Here is a 27,772-nt window from a genome sequence, read left to right as displayed (position 1 = left end):
TTTTCAGACTCATATCCACATATACTGTATGTTGCAACATGGAGTTCTGGATAAAAACTATAGGCATTATAGATAAACTTCTGATGGCAAATTTCCACTGAGGTAAGTCGCTAGACGATGTGCGAATCATGACAGACTTTAATTCGTTGACAGTTTGAACTGTATGTCTTTGATTTGAATCGCTCAGGTCACTTACATTAATGAGTGTTGGATTATTATTCTTACAATTTCAATTTAAACCATCTAATAATGCTGATTCTAATAAAGTTGCCAGCCGGTTGGCAGGTAAACTCACTTTATTTACTCACCAAAGCCAATTCTTACTCTCATTTGGTGCTTGGCAAGTGTTAATTTTGGATTCTGTCTCTGAGTATTTCTTGCTGACCCAGAGAGACTTTTTGATCTGCTGCTCAGTTGATTTCTGACTCTTAAAACATCAACTGATTTGTTTTTTTCTGTTTTAGAGTAATGGAAATTTATTAATTTAATAAATGATAGTCTTCCGTACTGAGCTACCAGGGGAACTGACCCAAATGATTTGATCTAGACTTAATTATACAGCTTTATATGTACATATTATGTTTTTAGCATAGATTAAGTAGTTTCTAGTTTCTTATTATGCATGAAACATTGTATGTTTTAATGAACCTATTAAAGTCTACTATTAATGTATGCATGCAGTGGAAGCTTTTTTGCATGTGTATCTGTTGCATATGCATGTGGTCACATTTGCAGGTTTAACTTAAAACCTGATGTACGGGAATTATCATATCTGGAGTGCCACTGGACTTTTTTCTAAAGCTCCAGAGATCCTCATGTTTGTCCTAATGAACTTTCTCTGCCCTGTAATCATAAACAAAGTCATGTGATCTGTCCCTGATGTTATAAGAGATGCAGCCCATATTTTCTGCCATTCAGCAGTTTCTATTGCTGAAGAGGAGATAATGATTTCAGAGTGAAATCATTGGCCATCAGCAGTACGTTCATTCAGAAAACACATTACAACAAGCTGGAGCCAGTTTGAAGCTTTCTGGGAGAAGATGAAGTCTAGGAATGGGAATCATTAGGAATTTAATGAATTTAACAATTCTTCTTTTGATTCAGAGTCCTCATATTGATTATGGTTCCTTAACTATCCCATTAATGGTTCTACAAAAGTCCTAAAAGCTTATTTGGTCTATTTGCTCAACAAAAATACTAAACATAATAATTATTACTATTTTTGGTAACATATTTTAATTATTATTTTAAATGTTATTTAATTAAAGTGTCATTTATAACAACGTACCTTGCACACTGACAATGCAACTCTATCTACTGCAATACTAACAGTCCAAATTGTAGCCCTACTATTCGGAATAAGAATTCCCAACTCTAAGGGGCTGTTCACACAGGACACGTTCTTGCATTCAAAAACAGCAAGATGCAGCAAAGCGGAGTGGAACAGAAGTGTTAAACTTGAATTGTTTTTAAATGGACAATTCTAAAAATATGACGCTCATGGCACGAGATGCTAAAAAACTGTTAAAAGATATCCTTCTAGTGCATGTTTCCTAATGCAATAATAATAATAGCAAAGACTGTGTGAATGACCCCTAATAAAGATGCAGATACTTTAAAATATCACAGTAACTCATTACCACACAATGCTACAGATATTGATGTTGTGTGGGAATTTAAGACCCAGATTGTAGAGAGTCACATAAAGGTTAAACAAGACAGCAGCTAGAGAGAAAAGACAAGTCAATACTCACAGCCAGATCTTATTTCCCTGATTTACAGTGGAGCTCCACGGACCACTGGAGCAGCAATAAAAGGATTTTAAAAATGAGGAAAGAGCAAATGGTTCCAGGGAGAAAGGAAAGGAAAAGTTGTTACCAGGCAACAGGAAGTCAACACCTTCAGTCAGTTATCATTCTGATTTAGCCAGGAGCATATTTCAGTCAAGTCTGCAACAGAAAGACAGAAATAGAGAGTGAGGAGAGGATAACTTTTCACCTTTTCTTGCAGGCATAATAATTCTTCATTCCCTGTGTGTCATGATGGGGGGCGTTCAGGCTCAGAGGTCACGCTACCAAAACAAATGAGATCCAAATCAATGTCTGCAGGCACAGGCGTTAAAATCAGTTCTGTCCGCCCATTTCTGTACTTATATCACCACAACACACAGCTTCATTTCCCTGCACTTACTACAAATGAGTGCTTCTCAAAGCAGAAATGTGAAGCTTGTGTATTTCGTTAAAAACTGAGGGACATGTTGACATGCTTTTTTAACCTGGAATATTCTTTTAATGGCATCTCTTCTAAATAGCCAGTAGACTCTCTCATTCAGTCAGTCGGTGTGGCTTAAGTTAATGGGTGTGTTTTCAGCCAGTGGATGTGGTTTTGTCAGGGGTGTGGTTTCAGGCAATAGGTGTGGATTTACTAAGTGGGTGTGGTTTCAGTCAGTTGGTGTGGTTTAAGTCAGTGGATGTGGTTTAAAGGGTTAGTTCAACCAAAAATGAAAATCCTCTCATGATTTACTTACCTTGAAGCCATCCCAGATGTGTATGACTTTCCTTCTTCAGCACAATAAAGGGATTTGATTTGATTTGAGAACCGAAGTGAAAATTTTTATAAGCAGATTTCAGCTCAGTTTGTCCATACAATACATGTAAATGGGTGCCATCAGGCTGCTGGCTGTTTGACGGTCCAAAAGACATATTTAGGCAGCATAAATATAATCCACACCACTCCAGTCGATCAATTAATGTCTTCTGAAGTAAATCGATAGGTTTGTGTAAAAAATAAATAGATAATTAAAACTTTATCAACTTTTAAAAAATCGCTTTCTGGCAGCAGTTGACACATCAGTGATGTAAGTGCAATGGCGTGTTCACACGAGAAGTCAGAAGTGCACGCTTTGTATGCAACAGAGGAACAAACATCACACAAGAGTTTCATTTAATTTCAAACAGCAATACAGCGCTGGGCAGAAGCAACGGTTTAAAATTAAAAACTTTTTAATTATTGATTTGTTTCTTAAGCAAACCTATTGATTTGCTTCAGAAGACATTAATTGATCGACTGGAGTCATGTGGATTACATTTATGCCGCCTAAATATGCCTTTTGGAGCGTCAAACAGCCAGCAGCCTGATGGCACCCATTTACATGCATTGTATGGACAAACTGAGCTGAAATCTGCTCATAAAAATCTTCACTTTGGTTCTGCTGAGAAGGAAAGTCATACACATCTGGGATGGCTTAAAGGTAAGTAAATCATGAGAGAATTTTCATTTCTGGGCGAACTGACCCTTTAAGTAGACATGGTTACACTCAGGGGTGTGGTTTTAGTCAGTGGGTGTGGTTTAAGTCTGTGGGTATGGTTTCAGTCAGGGGGTGTCATTTTAGTTAGTAGGTGTGGCTTCAGGCAGTTTATCCTCCAATATATGTGTACATGCTCAACATTTATGTATGTATTTGTGTAAAATTGAACATACAAAAGCACAGCTTTCTGCTAACTTATTTTCTTTATCTATCTTTAACAAATGCCTGGTTTGTTTTGGGTCCATGTGAGTCTTGGTGTACACATCTGTTAAGGTATATTTTGCAGATTTTCTAGAAACGTACCCATCATTTCTGTTCTCTGTAACTTTATCACAACAGTGACTTAAATTTTAGAAATTATCGACTATTCTGTCTGCTTTTCAATAGTGTTGTTTAATGAAAATTAGTTCCATCCAAAGGCAGAACTCGTGTTTGTGTGCTGCTCTGTTTGTAGTCTACACAAATTATTTACATTGATACCTGATTATATACCATGAGGAGAGAAAAATGTGTTTATATAGACCATTAGTTTTTGTGTAACATTCAACAAGACAAATAGCACTGAAGTGTTTTTGTGTCTCAATAGTACACGTGAGATGCTGTATTGCTCTGAGCTGTGTGTGTGTGTGTGTGTGTGTGTGTGTGTGTGTGTGTGTGTGTAGTTTTGTGTATAAGCCCTGCAGGCCGGGTGCTATTTTTAGTGACGTGTGATGTCTCTCTTCTCTTTTTCTATCTCTTTATATCTTTCTTTAATGAATCTCCTCTAACATTGGCCAACATTACCGCACAATTTCCTGTGCTGCCCTGCAGCTGAACATGAGAGCAGAACTGTGTTTTGCAGTCTGTTCATTTTGACTATATCAGACTATTTGACTATATCTGCATATCTAACATGATAATCTGTATATGTGACGTCCTCAGTAATTTTTTTCTTATGCTGGGGATGCTAACTTGTCTTAGTACCATGTCATTTTTAGATTGTAGAAGTCATTTATAAGGGCATGTAGGAAATGCAGACATATATGCTGTGTTTATCCTGACACGAAGGCTGTTCCAAAAGGTAGTGAACTTATGCTTCCACCTTAGCTACCTTGTCATGGCCAAATACTGAAGCAGCATTGCATGCATTCTTTACAGAGAAGGCAATCCAAAAAGCAACAAGCTTAGTGAAAAAAATCCAACATGAAGAACATAGGGAGACAAATGTGGATTATAGATAAACTTATTTTATATAATACTGAAAAAAAAAATCAAGGTTTGATGACGGTAAGCATGGTGCCTTAGGAGGCAGCTACCAATGCAGATAGTAAGCAGTGAGGTAGCTCATGAGATTTTGGAACAGAGCTATTGTCTGTTTTCTGAAGTAAATTTTAATTGTTGCTGTTGTAATTTTGGTGCTCATAAACTTACAGGAATCTAAAGATAAAAATATTATTATATTATAATAATGCTTATGAGTGCTAAATGAGTTTTAATTACTAAATCTAACATCTGCTTCTCTGTTCCTCTCTCTATTTCAGTCATTTCTCATGTCTCTCATCGAAGTACATGTGTCCCGGTGTTCCCGCAGTGATGAGTAACCTGCTTGCCAACATAAATGCTTATTTCGCTCACACTACCACGGCAACCACCAACATCTCCGCCTCCGATCGATTCGCTGCATCCAACTTTGGGGTTTGTCAGTTTCACTGCAATGGGATGGATTGGTTGATGGATAGATGAACGAATGAATGAATGAATGAATGAATGAATGAATTCATTCATTCATTCATTCATTAATGGATGGATAGATAGATAGATTTTTTATGAATAAATGCATAAATGAACAAATTAGCAAATAAGTGAAGGACAACTGGAATAAACAAATTAACAAACAAAGAAACAAATGTATGAACAAATGAACAAACAAAGGAATGCATAAAAGGATGAATGAACATATGAACAAACAGACAGACAGATAGATGGATGATTGCATGAATGGATGAATAAACAGCAGAATGAATGAATGAAAGATTGAATGACAAATGCACAGACAGCTGGACGAATAAACTAATAAAAACGGACATATTCATTACATGCATGAATGAATGAACGAATGCAGGGGTGAATAAATGCATAGATGGATATAATATAGATGATTGTATGAATGGATGAATGATGAATAGATGGGCGAATGAATGAATGAATGAATGAATGAATGAATGAATGAATGAATGAACTGACCGATGGGTGGATTATTGCATTTATGAATGGGTGAACGCATGAATGGAAATATAATTGATTGTGTGGCTGATTCCATGGATAGATGGATGAATGGATGGATAATTGCATTAAAGTATTAACTGATAGATAGACAGATGATTGCATGAATACATGAGTGAATATATGACTGGATAAACAGAATAATTGATTGCATGAACGGATGAATGGATGGATGGATATGGATGATTTCATGAATAAATCAGTGAATGTTCTGTATGAATAGATGCATTTTTTTGGATTGACAATATTTTGTTTTTTTATCTTGTTTTTCTGCAGAGAGAGAAGTTTGTTAAACTCTTGGATCAGCTGCACAACTCTTTGAGGATCGATCTCTCCAAGTATCGAGTGAGTAAATGCAGCTCTCAGCAACCCATCACCCTTCCTGATGTACTGTAAACGTTCAGCTCATTCTAATACGCTGCTAGAGATAGATCCTCTTTTTCACTGTGATTGAAAAGAAAATTAATCTATTATTCATCGCCATGGAGATCATATAACCTCTCCATCACTTTTAGTGATCCCTTACCTTAATTTTGAGATTCAATCGCTTTACACACTATTTACGGAAAAGGCATGCTGTTTCTTTTATGCACAGCAGCGATTTTAGAAAGTAGCTGAAAAAAAAATCTAAGATTGTGTTTGACTCATGATGCTCTTCTTGCTTTTATACTAATTGCAATGCCTCTCTAAATATATAATAGCAGAAAATGTCTCTGAATCAGACAAAATTATTACTGTACTTTCTTCTACGAGGTTGTTTTGAGTCAGGTAGAGCATTTTAGACTGTGACTACAATCGCAGAATTCTCTTGGACATGGTGCAGTCCATCTATACACCAGAGCCTATCTCAGTCTGTGAGCTACAACTCACACACTTTCCACTGGCAGTCATCCAGGGAATTCTGTGCCCTTGTTACCTGCTGCTGTTATCCCATCAGCTTCGAGGCAACACATCCTGACAGTAATACTCTGCATATCTGCTGGGGCTCTGTGGATCTGACTGTAATGAAATTCTGATGCAAAGTGTGTTTGGTTTTCCTGACAGCAGTGGATGAATTCGGCCGAGGCAGCTTTAGTACCTCAGTAGTGTTTGTAGCACCTCGTGTTTATTAGATTAATTTTCACCATAGGCTGCTTGGTTGTCTGCATCATACTGAAGTTCTGTTCCACACAGACAAAGCTACTGTACATCACATTATAATCAGCAAGGCCATCTACATTCTATGCAGCTCATGACAATGCAATGGAATGTGTTTTCAGTTTCAGACACTATTTTGTTGTGCTGCACAACTACTCCTGACACTTTATTTGCATTTGCTTATGCTGGTTTGGTGCTGGTCTAGGCTGGTTAATGCAAGTGTAGGCAGGTTTATGCTGGTTAGTGCTGGTTTATGCTGGTCTAAACTGGTTTATGATGGTTAGTGCTAGTTATTCCTCAAGTTCTATGCTGGTTGGTGCTGGCTAAGGCTGGTTTATGCTGGTTTGGTGTTGGTATTAGGCTGGTTTAGGCTGGTTAGTGCTAGTTTATGGTGGTCTAGGCAGGTTTATAAATGTTGGTGCATGTCTAGACTGGTTTAAGCTGGTTAGTACTGGCTTATGCTGGTTTGTGCTGGTTAGTGTTGTTTTATGCTGGTGTAGGCAGTTTTGTGCTGGTTTATGCTGTTAGTGTTAGTGTTATCATGTATAGTGCAAGTCATGGTTTAAAATTATTAAACTAAGTAAGTGTTAAGGGTCAGTATTTAAAACAAAGATTTTGTAAGAACTGTAAGATTAATGACTGATGTCTTTGAAGTCCATCCTGGATTAACTGCAGAAGTTCACATAGATGCAATTGTCCTTGTTAGTTGGCTGATGAAGTGTTTTGTTGGCAATAAATGATAGTCTGTGTATTCCATTTCAAAAGTGTAGTCCATCATTAGACCGAGGTGATGTAGGCAGAGATCAGTTAGTAACCAAACAGTTCAACCTGGCCAGTAATTTCGGTGAGGACTGAATTGATGTTTGGCTGGCATCGGCTGCTATTAGTCATCATCACACAGTGACGTAGCAGTGGAGTCCAACACCAAGCAGGAATGGAGCTGGATCTGGCCAGTTCTGGTGACCTCAGGATAGGAGTCCCGAGGTTGAGACAGGGAAACAAATAAAATAATATTAGTATAGATGCCATTCAATTTATTGCAGAATTATAGATCATGATCATTGTTTCTGGTTCCGGCAGACCTAACTAAAGCAGCCTAATTGTGAGTTGAAGGATAAATTAGGTGTATGCCTGGCTAAATAGATGAGTCTTTAGTCTAGACTTAAACTGAGTGAGTCCGTCTGCATCTCGAACAGTGTTAGGGATACTATTCCATAGTTTAGGAGCCAAATAGGAGGTGGAAGAATGATATTCTACAAACATTTGTAATTTGATTTTCAAAGGGCAGATTGGTATCAAATATAACACCTAAGTTCTGTGCTGTTGATGATGATGTAACAGTACATCCATCGAGAGTCAAATTATATTTTAGCTGGCTTATTTTTAGAGGTTTTTGGTCCAATAATTAGTACCTCTGTTTTGTCGGAATTGAGTAGAAGGAAATTTCTGGCCATCCAATCTTTTATTTCATTGATACACTCTGCTAATTTGGAGAATTGTGAAATCTCATCAGGTTTTGAAGAAATATAAAGTTGGGTATCATTGGCATAACAGTGGATACTTATTCCACGATTCCTGATAATATCTCCCAGGGGAAGCATATACAAGGAAAAAAGCAAAGGCCCTAAAACTGATCCCTATGGCACTCCATACTTTACTTACAATTCCTCATTTACATAGAAAAAGTGGTAGCGGTCTGCTAAATTGGACCTAAACCATGCTAATGCAACTCCACAAATGCCAACATAATTCTCCAGCCTATTCAAGAGAATGTTGAGATCTATCATGTCGAATGCAGCACTAAGATCTAAAAGCACTAGAAGTGAAATGCAGCCGCGATTAGATGATAAGAGCAAGTAATTTGTAACTCTGATAAGTGCAGTTTCTGTATTGTGATGAGGCCTAAATCCTGACTGAATTTGTTCATATATACCATATCGCTGTAGAAATTAACATAGTTGGGAGGACACTACCTTTTCTAGTATTTTCGACATAAACGGGAGATTTGAAATCGGTCTATAATTAGCCAGTTCTCCAGGATCAAGTTGTGGCTTCTTAATAAGCGGTTTGATAACTGCCATTTTTACGTTTCTTGGGACATGTCCTAAGGATAGCGAGGAGTTAATAATATTAAGAAGAGGTTCTGAGATTACTGGGAATACTTATTTTAAGAGCTTGGTTGGTATTGGATCTAACAAACATGCTATGGCTTTTGATGTTTCGATAAGTTTTGTTAGTTCTGCATGAACTATGACAGCGAAGGATTGAAGTTGCACGTGAGGAAAATGATGGTACTGTGACAGATGATTTCATAATTCCAATTTTATTTCTGATTATTTCAATTTTATCAGTAAAGAAATTCATGGTAAGTGCTGTTCTAGGAAGGTTTATGCTGGTTGATGCTGGTTAGTGCTGGTTTGGTGCTGGTCTTGGCAGATTTATGCATGTTGTTGGTGCCGGTCTGGACTGGTTTACACTGGTGAGCTCTGTTTTGTGATGGTCTAGGCTGGTGCATGCTGGTTAGTACTTGTTTGTGCTGTTTGAGGCATGTTTATGCATGTTGGTACTGGTCTAAGCTGGTTTATGCTAGTTAGTGCTGGTTTGGAGCTGGTCTAGGCTGATTTTTGCTGGTTAGTGCTGGTCTAGCTAGTGGACCATCATAGTCATACTGTGAAGCTGTTTTTCAGGTAAGGCAAAATAACCAAGGAAGTCTTGCTGGATAAGGTAGTTGAAAAGCCTTGTTAGAACACCAGCACACCAGCATCCCATACTGTGGTCCAGCATTCAAAACACAACATATGCTGGTGACCAACTATGCTATTTTATTTTACACAAGTCACATTGTAAAAAAAAAAAAAAAAAAAAAAAAAAAATACATATCCAATTTATTCTGATTACAATTAAAAATGTCAGATTTCATGTGATTTTCACTGTTCAAACTTTCATCCAAAAACAGATCTGGGTAATTTATGAGGGAAAGTGTTAGATTTGGGTCACATTCAATTGCAGTGTGAATGTACACATAGCATTTTGAAGTTAAACTTAAGCTAAATAGTTTTTACTGATATTATTTGATGTTTGTAAGTCTGTACTTGGTAAAAATGCTTGTTTTCTAACACCTAAGTTGATTTCATCTATTTTTATTTTATTTTATTTGTTCTTTTCTCATTATTGTTGTTGACAAACAGCTCTACCTCTCCATTACGCTCTGTGAATAAAAAGTGAGCTTTAGTGAAACAGAAGACAAGAGTTACAGCAGCTCTCACACTCTGGCATTAATAATACCACCGCAAGCCTTCCTCAGGTCTTAGCAGAGAATATCTCACATATTTTAACAACTGCAGGAGTATTTCTTCACTCTCACAAAATCACAAAACCATTAAGTAACCGCCTGTTTTTGCTGCCATCAGCAAAACCCAAGAATTAAGCCAGTGCAAAATGACTTCATCCCACCACAAAATTCAGGTTCCCACAGCACGCTCTTTCTCTGCGCTCATGTTACGTGTTGGGGCCTCTAGCCATGCACACATGTGCCCGTGTACAGTATCCGTGCACTCATGGTCTCTTTTTTCATAAACACAGTGAAATAAACTGTATTCCTTCATGCTAAAGCGAGCAGTTCTGGTTATTAATTTTTTCACATAGTGCAGAGCACGCTGCATTATAACGCTGCTTGGTATATAAAGGTAGCTTGTATTGGAATCTATTCAACCAATTCCATCTCTGTCAGAAAGGGCATTTGAAATATAAACAGATGAATCAACAATCGAGTGTGGGCATTTATTCGTGCCAGTGGTTGTTTCCGAAAACCAGGACCCAGCTAAGGTCTCATATTCAATCAGTGCCTCATTAATATACTCAAATGCATCAGGACATGATATGTAAACACTAATCCTACATCAGTAGGACTTAAAAGATCCCATGAAATGGTTTTAATGAATGCAGTTTCCCTTCATGTGTTATTTCCTATTTTAACAGGACGTTGGGGACATATTGAAGGACTTGTCCTTTTTCAAAATAGGCAATAGCCTTTAATTTACATCACTGGCAAAATCATGTCACTGCTATTGGTATTCGTGGCAGGGACATTCTCAGTATAGGGCACATTTTATCAGGCAAAAATTGGTATACACCCCTGTGTGCAAGTCATCAATATTTTTTGCTCTATTGTCCCTGTTTTTAAATGTTTATATCTGCTAAAAGTTAATTTTGTCACTTTAAGGACACTTGCACACAGATGTCTCAAAACTGACGGACATATAATAAAGGCCACAAAATGTCAATTCTGGTTTAATGGCATCTTTAAGATGTCAAACATAGTCCTCAGTTTAAGTAGAATATTATGAAACAAATGTATTCACCAAATCTATAGCTATAGCCAAATCTATAATTATAATATACAGTACAGTATATTCTTCAGTGTCAGAGATACCATGAAAATTACATAGAAATGGAGTAGATACTCTTATATTTCTTCTGTGTTTGCAGGATAACTTCCCAGCAGGAAATCCAGAGAGACTCCAAGACCTGAAATCAACCGTCGACCTGCTAACGAGCATCACCTTTTTCAGGATGAAGGTACAGCACACACACACGGACACACACACACACAATTATGCAGGCTTTGAAATTGGAATTAAAGCAGTGTGACTCAGCAGCACCATGAATCATATATACTTAAACACACACAATAAAACCCCTCAGGCGACTCATGAATTAAATGACTTATATAAAATAAAATGTGAATGAAGCCATCTCTGGTGCTTTCATGGGCACTCAGAACGCTGCAGCAGTAGTTGGTCCGACTGAGAAAGCTTTTTACCAGACACTGCAGGATCCCATCGCATTAAATAATAGTATGTATTAAACTGCAGATAAACAACTCTGGAAATCAGATCTATCCCAAGACACACAGTCAAACTTTCACATGTTTATGGGTGAATCTCACGATGTCCAGGTCATATCTCACCTTAAAAAATTATATAAAATATAATAAAACGAATAAGAATATATAAATATATATTTACAAATGATCATGAAAATAATGTCAAAATATTTTGACACATATAAACTGTATATATTACATTTGACAATATTTTGACATTATTTTCAAAATAATATATACAGTATATACTATATAAGAATATACTTTTCAATTCAAATATTATTAATCATTTTATACAATATCTTTTATTTCATTTTTTTTATTCCATTTATGTGAATGAGATTTTTTACAGTTGTCCTACAGGCTTTCTTTCTGATTTTTCTGATTTCTGATTTTGGGATGAACTATGACTAGGACATGCTTTTGCCAGATTTCGTGAGATTCAACCTTATAGAATGTACTCTGCAGTTCTGGAATTCTGATACAGTATATATCACTCATACATTCACAGCAGTATTGATACACATCTATTGTTGATTGTCTGCAAATGAGCTGCAAATCACAGCGTTCCTGATAACAATCATGCATTGAAAGAGATCTGATGAGTTTCACTTGAGCTGGCACAGATAAAGGTGAATATAAGAAGGAATACTCCCTGATTGTTTTCAAATACATTACACTTCATCAGACTGCGTTTCTTAATGAAACATTTTTAACCAGCTCTGCAGGGTTTGAAGAATTCCTCATTTCTTTACATGAAATAAAATAATCTCCTTGCTTTCAAAATGCGCTCTTGAAGTCGAATTTATTTGGGCACAATAACAAGTTTCGGCTTGTCTCATGGGGTCCCGTGGCAATAACAATGTCTAAGACATATCGCTCAGCTCTGTGTGAGAGAATACGGGCCTTTTGTGTGAAGCCATAAAGAACATGTTGATTTCTCTCTGTCTGGGAGCAGCATCTGTGTCGGAAAATATATTCAGAGTGAATGTGAGCGTAGAATCACACTAAAAGAGCCGTAGGTTGCTGTAAGGTAAATATTACAGACTTATTGTCCTCGCAGATGCACTCTACATTAGATCACAGCAGCGGTGGGCCTCTATGATTGCTCTGAGCTAGATTCTCTGTTGTGCAGTTAACATGCATTTTAATATACAGAATGGCAGGCTATTGTAATTGCAGGTCAATACTAGTTGTAAAAAAGCCCTCATACCCAATACAGAGAATAAACAATGATTGATGTTTCCCCTCGCTGTCGCATCCAGGCTATTAAAGTTCATTTACACAGACATCCACACATGTGCTTTTCAATTTTGTCAGATTCAGTCCCTTCTGGGAAACTCAGGCAATGACTTAGGTCAAAAACATGCTGTATGCAAGTACGCAAACGCTGAAGTGAATGCTTGGCCAATTCATTGCGAGTGCAAGATTCCGTTTAACATTCTTAATGTGCATCCTTGCATCACTGTGGTGGAAACACACCTTAGTACACATGGCGGGTAATAGAGTTACAATTACATGTTTGTGCCATTAAGCCCGAGGTGTTATTATTCTGGTTATTAATTATAAATGTCAACAGTTTAACTAACTTTACTAACTTGTGCAGCAAGATTTTCTTTTAACTATTGCGCAACCATTACCATTAGTTGACATGAAAAAAAAACTGACTGTAGAAGACTAAATTTATGCCAATGCCTGCTTTTACAGTGTGTACAGAGTGTAACGAATACAGAGTGTAACGAATACTTCCATTGCATTTCGAATTACATTCGGACACATTTTGGAAAGTAACAGCACAAGATTGTGTAGCTAAAGCGCTTGTATTCGCAAACTTGCGTAAAGTATGTTTCGGGCTTGGTTTGATGGCGAAATGTTTTTTCCAAAGCTGTAGATTTTAATCACATTGATGTATTCATTTGAATAAACAATCCATTCATTTCACATCAGTTCTTTCCAGATCTACTTTAATCATTTATTTAATAATATTTTTTTATAGTGTCATTCATACAGATTATTTGCAATGATTTTAATTTAGTTTCTGAGTTAAAATTAATTTAGCTATTTTACGTGGGTTTTAAAGGAATATTCGGGGTTCAATACAAATTTTGCTCAATCAAGAGGAATTGTGGCATAATGTTGATTACCACAATATTAAATAATAATATTTTAATTGCTTCTCGTTTATTAAAAAAACGTGAGTACAATAAGGCATTTACAATGGAAGTGAATGCAAATAGCAAATTGCAAAATAGCAATTTGCGCTATGCCCCACTTCATTACCATGCACTACACCCACAGTTTGCGCGCATACACCCACGCCCACTTGCGCTTTGCGCTGGCACGAAAATTGCACTTAGAATTAGCACTCTCACCAAAATTGGATAAAACGTAGCGCACGGTCTTAGCCCGCTCACGAAAATGGAGCCCAGAAGTAAATGATTTTATCACACTAAAGTATAATGTTTACATCTTGTGATTATACTTTTGAAATGATGAATACTCTACAACTTTTATGAATTGGCTGCATTCACTTCCATTTTAAGTGCTCCACTGTAATCGCAATTATTGCTTCTTTAAAGCTAAAAGTAAAATACGTTTTTGTGGAAATCAACATAATGCCACAAAAGCTGTTAATTGAACTTTACTTGTATTGAACCTAGAATATCCCTTTAATGTCAAAGTGGTGTAACCATTCTGAATTAAAAAACATTTGAAAACTTATTGAAAAATAATGACTGAGGTGTGTACTCTCATGTAAGTGTGTAATCTTCAAATCTTTAAATTAAAATTATTGTTGAAAATGGCATAAAACTTTTTGAAAAACATGAAACCAAGATCGAAAAAAAAAAAAAAAAAAGATTTCATTTCAAACATCTTTGGAAGTGCTTTTAAATAAGATTTTCCCTGCTCATCATTTCAGACATCCTTTTTTGTCTGTAACCCACATACAGTTTTGATTGCCTGTCAACTGCAAGAATTAATTCATGTGTTTTAATCCGAGTCGTGCAGTCAGAGTGGACTGTGGCACATTAGGAGATGATGTCACAGCAGCACATGGCCACACACGCTGTGCTGTCAGTTCATTACCCAGTGCTCACATCCTATAAAAAGCGCTTTGCAGCTTTAATGAGTGATAGCTAGAGAAGTCTGCACAGGCAAATCAGTGAAGTACAGCTAAAGAGCCAGAGAAGCCCCACCCACCAAGAGAGCACCACCAGGCACACAATAAAAACTCCAACTGTCATGATGCATCATGGGTAATAGGAGAGTGTCCAAACCAGGGCGAAGTATATGCCTCCCCTTAGCACTCACGTTAAAACACCAACACACCACTCTCAGAGGAATGGGACACATTAGTTGGTTGCACAAGACAAAAAAATAAATAAATAAATACATGCACAAAATATAGTGTCTTTTATTTACTTTACATGTAGCACTATATAATTCTCAAAACTCTCACTAAGTACAAGGAAAGACGTCTGTCCATGATGATATTGTTATATACTGAAGAATGAGAAAGGTAGAGAGAGAAAAAGTGTGTGTGTGTATTTGTCACATCTAGTTAGTAGTGTTTGCTTAGGCAAGCATCACTATTACTATTGCTCATACTTTCAGCTGGGGATTTGAACAAGCCCCTAATATTAAGTATTAAACTTCATCGTGTAACTCATCCAGCACTGCTTTGCTACAGACATGAATGATACCTCAAACTGTGCGACTTGTTGAGGAGAGCTGTGTTAGTACTTTTCTAATCGGTCTTACAGATAAAAACTTTCCATAGACTTACAAGGAAGGAGAGACCCGAGACATATCTAGAGATCAGAATATCATAGAGACTTGAGCTGGGCTCTTTTGGGCCAAAAAGCAACCACCCAGAATGCTCTAGCAACCAATAGCAACTTGCTAAAAACCACTAAGTACACCTTAGCAACTGCATACTAACGCCCTTGTAACTGACATAATCATATAATCATGGTGGCATGTTTTGCACATGCTAGTACCACTCACATTTTCTTAATATGAATATGTGGAAATCTAGTTTGCTAACTTTGTGTTGTGTGATGAATTGTTTTAGGTTGAGTGTTAGAGAGTGTGTGTTATATTTGAATAATTTTGAGTGACTTTGTGATTTTTTAGGTGCAGGAGCTGCAGAATCCTCCCAGAGCCAGTATGGTTGTAAAAGACTGCGTGAAAGCATGTCTGGACTCCACTTACAAGTACATCTTTGACAACTGCCATGAGCTTTACAACCAACTTCTGGACCAGGTAAGAGAAGAGAGACCAACCAGCAATGTTGACTGAAATGAGATCAGGAAGTGCTAGTGATGGGAATCGTAAGGAATGTAATGATTGTGGTTCCAACTTCAGTACCAATGCCACTTAATGATTTAGGTTCCTAATTGATTCCACGATTTTCAAATAAAGAAATTCATTTGAACATTTTAATTTCTTAATTTGAACATTTCTATTTTAGCTTTAACATTTCTATCATTTAACAGTAATCATAAATCAAAGCTGGAGTTTTAGACTTGAAAAAATTTAATTGTGTGACAGTACAACTACATACTAAACAAAACAAAACCATTTTTAACATATTTAATATATATATACTCCGATCAGCCACAACATTAAAACCACCCCCCTAATTTTGTGTAGGTCCACCTCGTGCCCAAAACAGCGCAAACCCGCATCTCAGAATAGCATTCTGAGATGCTATCCTTCTCACCACAATTGTACAGAGCGGTTATTTGAGTTACCGTAGACTTTGTCTGTTCGAATCAGTCTGGCCATTCTCTGTTGACCTCTGTCATCAACAAAGCGTTTCCATCTGCAGAACTGCCGCTCACTGGATGTTTTTTTTTTTTTTTGGCACCATTCAGAGTAAATTCTAGAGACTGTTGTGTGTGAAAATCCCAGGAGATCAGCAGATACAGAAATACTCAAATCAGCCCATTTGGCACCAACAATCATGCCACGGTCCAAATCATTGAGATCAAATTTTTCCCCATTCTGATTGTTGAGGTGAACATTAACTGATGCTCCTGACCCATATCTGTATGATTTTATACACTGCGCTGCTGCCACATGATTGGTTGATTAGATAATCGCATAGATGATTGTTGGTGCCAGACGGGCTGGTTTGAGTATTTCTGTAACTGCTGATCTCCTGGGATTTTCACACACAACAGTCTCTAGAATTTACTCCTAATGGTGCCAAAAACAAAAAAACATCCAGTGAGCGGCAGTTCTGTGGACGGAAATGCTTTGTTGATGAGAGAGGTCAACAGAGAATGGCCAGACTGGTTCGAACTGACAAAGTCTACGGTAACTCAGATAACCGCTCTGTACAATTGTGGTGAGAAGAATTTCATATCAGAATGCTATTCTGAGATGCAGGTTGGTTTTAATGTTGTGGCTGATCGGTGTATGTACAGTATATATATATATATATTAGTGTTGTCAGTCGTTTACATTTTTTTTAATCGCGATTAAACGCATAATTTTTCATTGTTAATCGTGATTAATCGGAGATTTTGAAAGTGCTGAAATTTGACTCTCTATATACTTCTTTTCTTGTCAAAATCCATTTTTATTTCCTTTTTAGGAATGAAAACAAAACAATATGTATCAGTGTAATGCTTTATTAAAATGTTTCAAAACAAAGCCTACCACAGTATAAAAATAGAAATGCACTAAAATAGCACCACTTGAAGTAACATTAAACGTCTCCCAAAGTCTAAGTGAGAGGTTAACTAATTGAAAGAACTAGTCCCCCCATAGGTTGCATATTCATTGCAATGAGCATTAAATCTCTTAAACCCTCATCCACCAAAATATTAGTCAGCCGGTAGACTGTGGCTATCCGCTTTGCTACAGCCACATTCATGATTCACGTCAGGGTCTCAATGCCAGTGTCAAGCAGCACTTTGAACTCCACTGCGCTTCATACACGTTTTTGTGATAGTTACGTCTTAATGTTATTCTGTGGTAATTAATTGCGCTTTACAGAGGCTGCAAAGTACTTTATTTATGTCACATCTGGACTTGTTTTGTTCAATCAGTAGCGTTAGTAGGTACTTTCTCAATAACGGATCTGTGTGTTTTGTGGGGTGTGCGTCAGTGGGACACCTTCGGGTGGACACATCGCAAAGGTTCTGTCCAAGTCCCAGTGTTTTTGCTGGTTCATGCTTTTTTTTTATTTCTTTTTTTTTATCCCCTTTTCTCCCCAATTTGGCATGCCCAGTTCCCACGAATTAGTAGGTCCTCGTGTTGTGCGGTTACTCACCTCAATCCAGGTGGTGGAGGACAAGTCTCAGTTGCCTCCGCTTCTGAGATAGTCAATCCGCACATCTTATCACGTGGCTCGCTGTGCATGACACCACGGAGACTCACAGCATGTGGAGGCTCATGCTATTCTCCGCAATCCACGCACAACTTACCACATGCCCCATTGAGAGCGAGAACCACTTAATCGTGACCACGAGGAGGTTGCCTCATGTGACTCTACCCTCCCTAGCAACCGGACCAATTTGGTTGCTTAGGAGACCTGGCTGGAGACGCCCTGGATTCGAACTCGTGACTCCAGGGGTGGTAGTCAGCTTCAATACTTGCTGAGCTACCCAGTTCATGCTTTATTAACGGTAATTGCATTAATTACGATTAAGAAAAATGTATGCGTTAAACTAATTAATTGCATGCATTAATGTGTTAATTTTGACAGCTCTAATATATATATTATATATAGCTCTATTATTTAATACATTATTATTAAAGTACCGTTAAACATAATTTATTTTGCTGTGGCACTGTTGAACAATACCAGTGCCATCACAGTATTTTTGTACAATGTTCCATCCACATTTATGAATTTAAACATTCAAGAATGTTAACAGAACCAAATGTCATGAAATCATTCAGTTTCGAATAAGAACTGGTTCTTGATTCCCAGCTGTAGTAATTAAACATGAGCATGTAGAATGAAGATCTGTCTTTGCTGAAAAGGAAAAGACAGATCTTTTATAGTCTCTTCACCCCTACTGTAAAATACATGCTGTGTTATGACACTACTTATTTCCAGTGTTCTTGTTGTGTGTTTGTGTGTGCATGTGTGTGCTGACACACAGTGACCCTCTAATTAGAAAGCCACTAGTGAATCGCCCTAGTCAGACATGACAACAGGATTTCTCATGGTCCATTAATCTATACAGTACATTTAAACAAATAAACACACGTACATCAATGCTGAAAAAATTATGCGGCTCACGAAATATGATTTTATGCTTTGATTCTTGAACTCCATCATCTCAGATCTGCTGAAAAGGAGTGGTATCACACTCTCCAAAACTCCCCTCGAGTGCTTGGTCATTACATTTCTCAGCAGTTTTAATGCAAATTGTTAGTTTCTTGTGTCAGCATTTCAATGATTCTGCTCTAATTTATGGGTGTATTTATACATTACCTGATTTGCATAATTCCTTTAGTGAACTGGTCACTTAACAACACAGACAGTGCAAGCAAATATACGCTTTCAGTGTCCACAATTAATTACATTCTTTAAAAAAGTCATTCAGACAATAAATTTGTTTTATTTGAATTATAAATTATACTATCCTGCAGAAACATGAGAGCTTCTGTTTATGTGCCGATCCATCTCTCGGGAGAAACACGGTCTGCATCATTTTGTTCTTTAAAAGAGATGCTCGTGCCTAAATACTGGCTCAGAGTCCCTGTGCAGTCCCCAATACGGCAATATTACGAGCCAGAGCTTCACTTGAGTAGTGGAGATGGATATTTTTGTGGCAGAAGTGGCCCGTCTTCTGTTTTAAATTAAGCGCTGGAACCGTGAAGGAAGAAAGGGGCTTTTTTTTTTATTTTTTTTTTTTTTTTTTTTTTTTTTTGTGATAGCGGAGTGGGCGCATTGAATGATCTTTCTTAGGTTGCTTTATATATAAATATGGCAGCATCACCAAGAGGTGGAGGTGGTGTGTTATGTAATCATGTCAAAAAGCTCTTAAGACATGTTAAGACATGTCAGGAACAACCAAATCCTGTTAGTATGATTTGAGTGAAGGAGATACATGGAAACATGAGAGAGAAAGAGAGAGAGGTGAGGGACTGGAAAAAGAAAAGAAGAATGAGAGAAATATGATGGGACACAAGAAGAGAGATACACTGAATAGAGACAAAAAAACAGGCAGAATTTTCTGACAGAACAAAGAAGAAAAACGTCCTGGCTACTTTCGTAACCTCCGTTCCCTGATGGAGGGAACGAGACATTGTGTCGATGTAGTGACACTAGGGGTCACTCTTGGGAGCCCCAAACACCTCTGCTTTTTTTTAAAAAAAAGGCCAGTGAGAATTGGCAAGTGGAATTTGCATGCCACTCCCCCGGACATACGGGTATAAAAGGAGCTGGTATGCAACCACTCATTCAGGTTTTGTGCTGAGGAGCCGAGACTAGGTCCCGGCCATTTCAGCGGGTAGTTCAGCGTTGCGGCAAGAGGGACACAACGTCTTGTTCCCTCCATCAAGGAACAGAGGTTACGAATGTAACCAGGACATTCCGTATTTGTCACTCACTCGACGTTGTGTCAATGTAGTGACACTAGGGGTCCCTATACAAAATGCCACAACTATCTGAACTGTGTTACGTGAACTGGTGGTGTGTGACGGGCAGACCGCTGTGTGCCTCTTAGCCAGCACACCAGGCCATCACATAACATCCCCCAACGCTCTTATGAGCGTTGAACGATCCATCAGGAACAAGTCGACTGCCCAACTATAGGGACAGTTTAGCCCAGCCGAGGCCTCTTTCCCTCTCTTTTCTCCCCAAAAAGAGTGGAATTTGTTAACTGACTGGGATCCATAAGTGTCTGCGTCGGGGGTGTCCCTCCCAAGGGGAAGACACCGTGGAACCATGGAGACCACACCCCGCCCAAAAAGAGGGGGGTGGGGGTATTTTGAGTGGAATACATCACATGGTCTTACCGAGTCTTGTCAGAAGTATGTCATGTGGAGAGGTCCCATGGTAGGTCCTACCCGAAGGGGGAGGAGTTTCTACAGAGCATGGCGACCAGGGGCAGAGGGGCCTCTGCCCAAGGAAGATGCGGTTTGCTGACAGGAAAAATATTTTGCGGAAGATATCACATGGGGTCGCCTTCGGGGAACCAGCACATGTGGAGCACCTACCTCAGTACAGGGGCTCATTAGCGCACGTACTGGGCCAGTCAGCGAGTTTTTCCACAAACTCAACTGCCAGAGGGCTAAGGAGGAAAGTCATCCAGGGATCACAGTCTGTGAACATGACTGGGAGTCAAGAGTGCACGTCTTCACCTCAAGGGAGGGGAAAGGCGCTATGCGCAAGCGTTATACCCGGCCAGCTTTCCCAGAACTTACCTGCTCGTGCCTGCCAATACACGGGACGAGACCGGCTCAACCCGGAGATTGTAGAACCTCGCAAAGGTGTTGGATGTTGCCCAGCCTGCTGCTCTGCAGATGTCTGCCAAAGAGGCACCACTGGCCAGTGCCCAGGAGGCTGCCACACTCCTGGTAGAGTGGGCTCGTACCCTGCAGGGGGTTACACGTCCTGAGCCTGATATGCCATCGCGATGGTGTCAATGACCCAGTGGGCGATCCTCTGTTTCGAGGATGCACCAAAGCACCCTCGCTGTCCACCAAAGCAGACAAAGAGCTGCTCGGACCTTCTAAGGCTCTGTGTGTGATCCAAATAGATGTGTAAAGCTCGCACCGGACACAGCAATGCCAAGGCTGGGTCTACCTCCTCCTGGGGCAGTGCTTTCAGGTTCACCACCTGATCCCTAAAAGGGGTCGTGGGAACCTTGGGCACATAGCCCGGTCTGGGTCTCAGGATCACGTGAGAGTAACCCGGACCGAACTCCAGGCACGATTCGCTAACAGAGAACACCTGCAGGTCCCCTACCCTTTTGATGGAAGTGAGTGCAGTCAGGAGGGCAGTCTTCAAAGAGAGTACCTTAAGCTCAGCTGACTCAAAGGGCTCAAAGGGAGCTCCCTGTAGACCCCGAAGGACAACAGAGAGGTCCCACGAGTGGACTAGGCGCGGCCTGGAGGGATTCAACCTCCTAGTGCCTCTCAGGAACCTGATGATCAAGTCGTGCTTCCCCAAGTACTTACCATCTACTGCATCGTGATGAGCCAAAATAGCAGCTACATACACCTTCAGGGTGGAGGGGGACAGCCGCCTCTCCAGCCTCTCCTGCAGGAAGGAAAGCACCGATCCGACTGTGCATCTCTGGGGGTCATTGCATTGTGAAGAACACCACTTAGCAAACAGATGCCACTTCAAGGCATACAGGTGCCTCGTAGAGGGTGCCCTAGCCTGAGTGATCGTGTCTACCTGTGCTCAACCGAATCGACTCCAAATCAGCTGGACCACCTGAGGGTGGAGTCTCCGCTCTCCTCCATGGGTAACCTGACATGACAGCGCGTCTGCTGCGGTGTCGAGGTCGCCCAGGATGTGCATGGCTTGTAGCGACTTGAGGCACTGCTGACTCCAGAGGAGGAGACGGTGGGTGAGTTGTGACATGCAATGGGAGCGTAGACCGCCTTGATGGTTTATGTACGCTACCGTCGCTGTTTTGTCCGTCCGGACCAATACGTGCTTGCCCTGGATCAACGGCCAGAACCTCTGCAGGGCAAGTAGTACTGCCAACAACTCTAGGCAGTTGATGTGCCAACGCAGCCATGGGCCAGTCCAGGAACTGGCGGCTGTGTGCCCGTTGCATACGGCGCCACAGCCCATCTTGGAGGCATCTCTTGTAACCACGACATGCCTGGAGACCTGCTCTAGGGGAACCCCTGCCCGTAGAAATGCAAGGTCGGTCCAAGGACTGAAGAGGCGGCGACAGATCGGCGTGATGGTCATGTGATGTGTCCCTCAGCGAGTCTGAAGCCAGTGCTGAGGCGGTCTCATATGCATCAACCTGAGCAGTGTGGCAGCTGCTGAGGACGCCATATGCCCCAGGAGCCTCTGAAAATATTTCAGTGGAACCGCTGTCCTTCAGACAGTTCAGCACCGACTGCACACGCTCGTTCGTGAGGCGCGCTGCCATCGAGACTGAGTCCAACTCCAAACCAAGAAAAGAGATGCTCTGAACCGGGAAGAGCTTGCTCTTTTCCCAGTTGACCCGAAGCCCCAGTCGGCTGAGGTGCCAGAGCACGAGGTCCCTGTGTGCGCACAGCAACTCTCAAGAGTGAGCTAGGATTAGCCAGTCATTGAGATAATTGAGGATGCGGGTGCTCACTTCCCTTAGCGGGGCAAGGGCTGCCTCTGTGACCTTCGTGAAAACGCGAGCGGACAAGGACAGGCTGAAGGGGAGGACCTTGTACTGGTACGCCTGGCCTTAAATGGCAAACCTCAGGAAGGGTCTGTGTCAAGGTAAGACCAAGACGTGGAAGTATGCGTCCTTCAGGTCTACCGCCGCGAACCAATCTTGATGCCGGACGCTCATTAGAATGTGTTTTTGCATCAGCATCTTGGACGGGAGTCTGTGCAAAGCCCGGTTCAGTACTCGCAGGTCCAGGATTGGTCGCAACCCACCGCCTTTCTTCGGTACGATGAAGTAAGGGCTGTAGAACCCTTTCTTCATCTCGGCTGGAGGGACAGGCTCTGTCGTGCTCTTGCGCAGAAGGGTAACGATCTCCGCATGCAAGGTAGTGGAGTTCTCACCCTTCACCGAGGTGAAGCGGACGCCGCTGAACCTAGGCAGGCACCTGGCGAACTGAATCACATAATCAAGTTCAGGGACATTGAAGCACTTACCTGGCTCCTGCTGCCCACCATAAGATTGGCCGAGGAGGGGGGAGGAGGTATCTCGTACCCGTAGTCCACCGGAACCAATCCCGTGTGGGCGTGTTTGTGCCACAGCTGGGCGCACAGGGGCGGGGGGGTCCGGCGCTGGAGCGCCATACCTGCCAAAATGGGACAGTGGATGGTGGTCATGACGACGGCCGTGTGCATCGGACATGTGACCCAGGAGATGAGGAAACCATTCTTTTGTCAGGCTTTTGGGTGCCACAGCCTCCTGGGCATGCCGCGACAAAAGATTCTTCTCCCGGCCCTCCACCGGGGGATGGAGTGGTGTGTCGACCAGCTCCAGAGAAGCGGGTCTCCTTGCCCCTGGGTCGCCCGTCTTGGGGGGGCTTCGAAGCCTTCCTCAGGTTCTTAGCGGCCGGCCATGAGATGGGTGGCGTCTGCTTCCAGAGCCGGTGTTGTTGCTACAGGAGGACACCCTTGGCGATGAGCAGACAGGGTGTGGGGTCCTAAACCATGCCGGGGCAAGATATGTTTTAAGGCCTCCATCTGCTTCTTCACTGCCGAGAACTGCTGGGTGAAGTCCTCGATGGCGTCGCCAAACAGGCCAACCTGGGAAATGGTGGCGTCAAGGAACTGTGCCTTGTCCGCCTCTCCCATCTCGACCAAGTTGAGCCATAGGTGGCGCTCCTGGACCACCAGGGTGGACATCGCCTGCCCAAGAGACCGCGCCGTGACCTTTGTCGCCCAGAGAGCAAGGTCGGTCACTGAGCACAGTTCCTGCATCAATCCCTGGTCAGAACTGCCCTCGTGCAGTTCTTTTAGCGCCTTGGCTTGGTGTATTTGCAAGAGAGCTATGGCGTGCAGGGTGGAGGCGGCTTGTCCAGTGGCACCACAGGCCACAGTCATCAGGGATGATGTAAACCTGCAGACCCTGGACGGGAGCTTTGGACGCCTATGCCAGGTGGTGGCGCTCTGCGGAAAAAAGTGCACCGCGAGCGCCTTATCCACCTGGGGGATCACCGAATACTCCCTGGCCGCTCCACCATCGAGGGTAGTGGGAGCAGGGGAGCTGAAAGACTGGGACCGGGCAGTAAAAGGTGCCTCCCACAATCTTGTCAGCTCCTCATGCACTTCCGGAAAGAAAGGAATGGGGGCGGGGCGGGGCCGTGGGCGGTGCCCCGAACCCAGGAACCAATCATCGAGCCGCGAGGGTTCAGGGGAGAGTGGAGGGTTCCACTCCAGCCCAGCGCTCGTGGCTGCCTGGGAAAGTATGTCTGTCAAGCCTCTGCGTCAGACTGGACAAGCCCACTCTCCGATGCTGCGCTCAATAACTCATCGTCTTCCCGAGCTCCGAACGAGAAGTCGAACTCGTGCTAAGACGAGCCGGCGGTCTCGTGCAAGAGCCCGATCAGGGCAAACGAGCGTGCTGGGGAATGGGAGGTCCGTGGGGGGATACCTGGTGGAGGTGGTCCCATTGATGTCCCCAAATGGCCCCCAGTGCTAACCGACGTGGCCTCAAACCCGTAGGTAGAAAGACCGGGGTGGGGAGCCACTGGGGTGGCTTTCTTTCTTACGAAAGCAAGCCACGACCGCAACGTTGCCATGGTCATGTTCTCGCAATGAGGACATGACTCATCCACAAACGATGTCTCCACGTGGGCAGTGCCCAGACACGTAAGACAGCGATCGTGGCCATCAGAAGCGGAGAGATAATGACCGTAACCAGGAATAACACACAAACGGAAAGTCATCTTTAAAAAGACGTTCCGTGTGTGCCGCTCTTTTTGTGAATGAAAATATACTCTTTTAGAATATACTCTCTTATTTTCGCTCTACCGAAGCGCCCAGGGGCGTTCTCTGCACTCCACGGGTTCAGAGGGGGAGAAGCCGCTGAAATGCACCGTAAATCCAGCAGTTTTGAGGTGTGTCTTTGGAGGGAATTGTATTCAGTGCACTGAATACAACTGCTCGGCTCCAAAGACAAAATCTGAATGAGTGGTTGCATACCAGCTCCTTTTATACCCGTATGTCCGGGGGATTGGCATGCAAATTCCACTCGCCAGTTCTCATTGGCCTTTTTTCAAAAAAGCAGAGGTGTTTGGGGCTCCCAAGAGTGACCCCTAGTGTCACTACATCAACACAACGTCGAGTGAGTGACAGATAGGGAACAGTACTTGTTTAATTGTGAAAGTAATTGCATAAGTACTGGGGTGAATTTCATGCTTTGACAAATATTTCTGGGTCATATTTCACTACAAAATAAAAAATAAAAGAAATAAATGACTGTTTATTTTGCCTAAATTAAGAATATTTTTTTACATTTGTACATCATGATGTTATTTGTTGTAAAGCTTTTATTTTATACTGATTTAATAATTAAAAAAGGCATCGTGATAATTTTCATTTTATTAGGATAATCAGAATCTAAAGAGAATCATCATTCAGACCAATGAAAACATCCGGATGCAATTTTGTTTTTTAATTTTTTGGTAAATTGTGCTCAATTGGCCTGAAAATAATATCACAATGCAAAAAAAATCTTAATGGCCCTTAAGATAGGCTTCATTTATGTTTTCATATTTTTTGGTCTTTTCATTTTGGGGTGAAATATTGTATAAACTGGGCTTTTACTCTACCAAAGGGAGAGATTTGTTCTTCTTTACATTTGCATTCATTGCTTTTTAAAGAATTGTTCTTAGAAGAGTGTATTGCATCAATTGGTAGCAATTTCCAGGACTGGTTGCTGTGAATAGACAATGCATTATAAGCTTACACCTACTGTACAACACCAAAGAGAACAATGCATGAAGTAAATTGGTGTTTTAGTAGATTATAGAGTGATATTTCACATCAAAGAGCTTTGAGCAGTGTGTGTGCGCGAGTATAGGTGTATGCATGTGTGCATAGTTTTATTCTAATATTCAGATACTGTAAGTTGTGTGGAGTGGACATCCTGTAGGTATCTACACAAATTAGATATCTCTAACTTACCAATGAGTTAAAAAATTTGAGACATCTTGACGATGTCTCAAATTGTACAATCAAAACAAACATTTTCTTATTAAATCCTTCCATGACTAAATGATCTGAGCTATGCAACCTACTTTTCATAGATGGATTAAATTAAATTCCACCCTAAGTTTTTTCTCGAAAACCTGTTTCACTTGCAAATATGTTGTATTACGAAGTAAAATGGGTTGCGAAAGCTGTTTTATGTTGGCTTTATTTCTCCCAAATTTTGAAAGAGCAACCTATGAGCAATAAAAAAAAGGGCTAAGTTGAGATCTGTCAACAGATCTTTGGAGAACATGATAAAATTACTCCAAACTTGCTACAGGGCCTCATTTTGCCAGAGAGTCACCAAACAGAGAGTGATTTTATTGAGGGCAGAGAAAATAACCGGACAGAAAAAGACTCAGGGAGTGGCTTAGAATGTTCCATTCTTTGGTAAGAGGGGGGAGGAAGATGCCAGAAGAGTCCATTCTGTGTTAACTGTGAGGGTGAAGCTTTCAGGAAGATTAGTGACCGCGCTCACTCCCACATTTCAGCACACAGAAGAAGAGGCAATCAGGTGTGTGTGTGTGTGTGTGTGTGTGTGTGTGTGTGTGTGTGTGTGTGTGTGTGTGTGTACAGATTTCACTATACAGTATTTGTGAGTGCCGAATTTTTAAATATGTCCTCAATAATATAGTGAAACTTGTTGAAAACCCACCAGTGAGGACATTTTAGGTTGTCGTCACTTGTAAAAAAGGATCACAAATCGGCCAAATCATGTTTAGTTTTTAATCTACTGATGTGCACAGGTTTCTGTGAGGGTTGGGTTTAGGGGTAGGGGTAGGGTTAGGGAATAGAAAATATCATTAGCCTGCTATGAAACCAGTGGAAGACTTTGAGATGTCCTCACTTTTATAGTGAAACGAACCTGTGTGTGTGTGTGTGTCATGGCTGTACTCTCTGTTGTCATATACACTGATCAGCCACAACATTAAAACCACTGACAGGTGAAGTGAATAACATTGATTATATCGTTACAATGGCACCTGTCAAGGGGTGGGATATATTAGGCAGCAAGTGAATAGTCAGTCCTTGAATTTCATGTGTTGGAAGCAGGAAAAATGGGCAAGCTTAAAGATCTGAGCAACTTTGATAAAGGTTAGATTGTGATGGCTAGATGACTGGGTCAGAGCATTTCCAAAACTGCAGGTCTTGTGGGGTGTTCCCGGTATGCAGTGGTTAGTACCTACAAAAAGTGGTCCAAGGAAGGACAACCGATGAACCGACAACAGGGTCATGGGCGCCCAAGGCTCACTGAGGGGCGTGGGGAGAGAAGGCTAGCCCGTCTGGTCCGATCCAAAAGAAGAACTACTGTAGCACAAATTGCTGAAAA

At 41.1% G+C, this 27,772-nt stretch overlaps 1 protein-coding gene across 1 annotated transcript in view; it reads left to right on the top strand.

Moving 5' to 3' along the window:
• Positions 1-27,772, top strand: part of LOC127416634 (protein unc-13 homolog C-like) — a 190,274-nt gene that overhangs the window by 61,569 nt on the left and 100,933 nt on the right. The window contains exons 14-17 of the mRNA XM_051656078.1: positions 4,828-4,981; positions 5,846-5,914; positions 11,195-11,284; positions 15,729-15,857. Of these exons, the coding sequence (XP_051512038.1) occupies positions 4,828-4,981; positions 5,846-5,914; positions 11,195-11,284; positions 15,729-15,857 (442 nt within the window). The remainder of the gene's footprint in view (positions 1-4,827; positions 4,982-5,845; positions 5,915-11,194; positions 11,285-15,728; positions 15,858-27,772) is intronic.

Source organism: Myxocyprinus asiaticus, chromosome 26 (genome assembly GCF_019703515.2).
Source record: "Myxocyprinus asiaticus isolate MX2 ecotype Aquarium Trade chromosome 26, UBuf_Myxa_2, whole genome shotgun sequence".
Taxonomy (NCBI): Eukaryota; Metazoa; Chordata; class Actinopteri; order Cypriniformes; family Catostomidae; genus Myxocyprinus; species Myxocyprinus asiaticus.
Note: the sequence above shows the minus strand (reverse complement) of the source record. Positions and strands in the feature narration are given on the sequence as shown.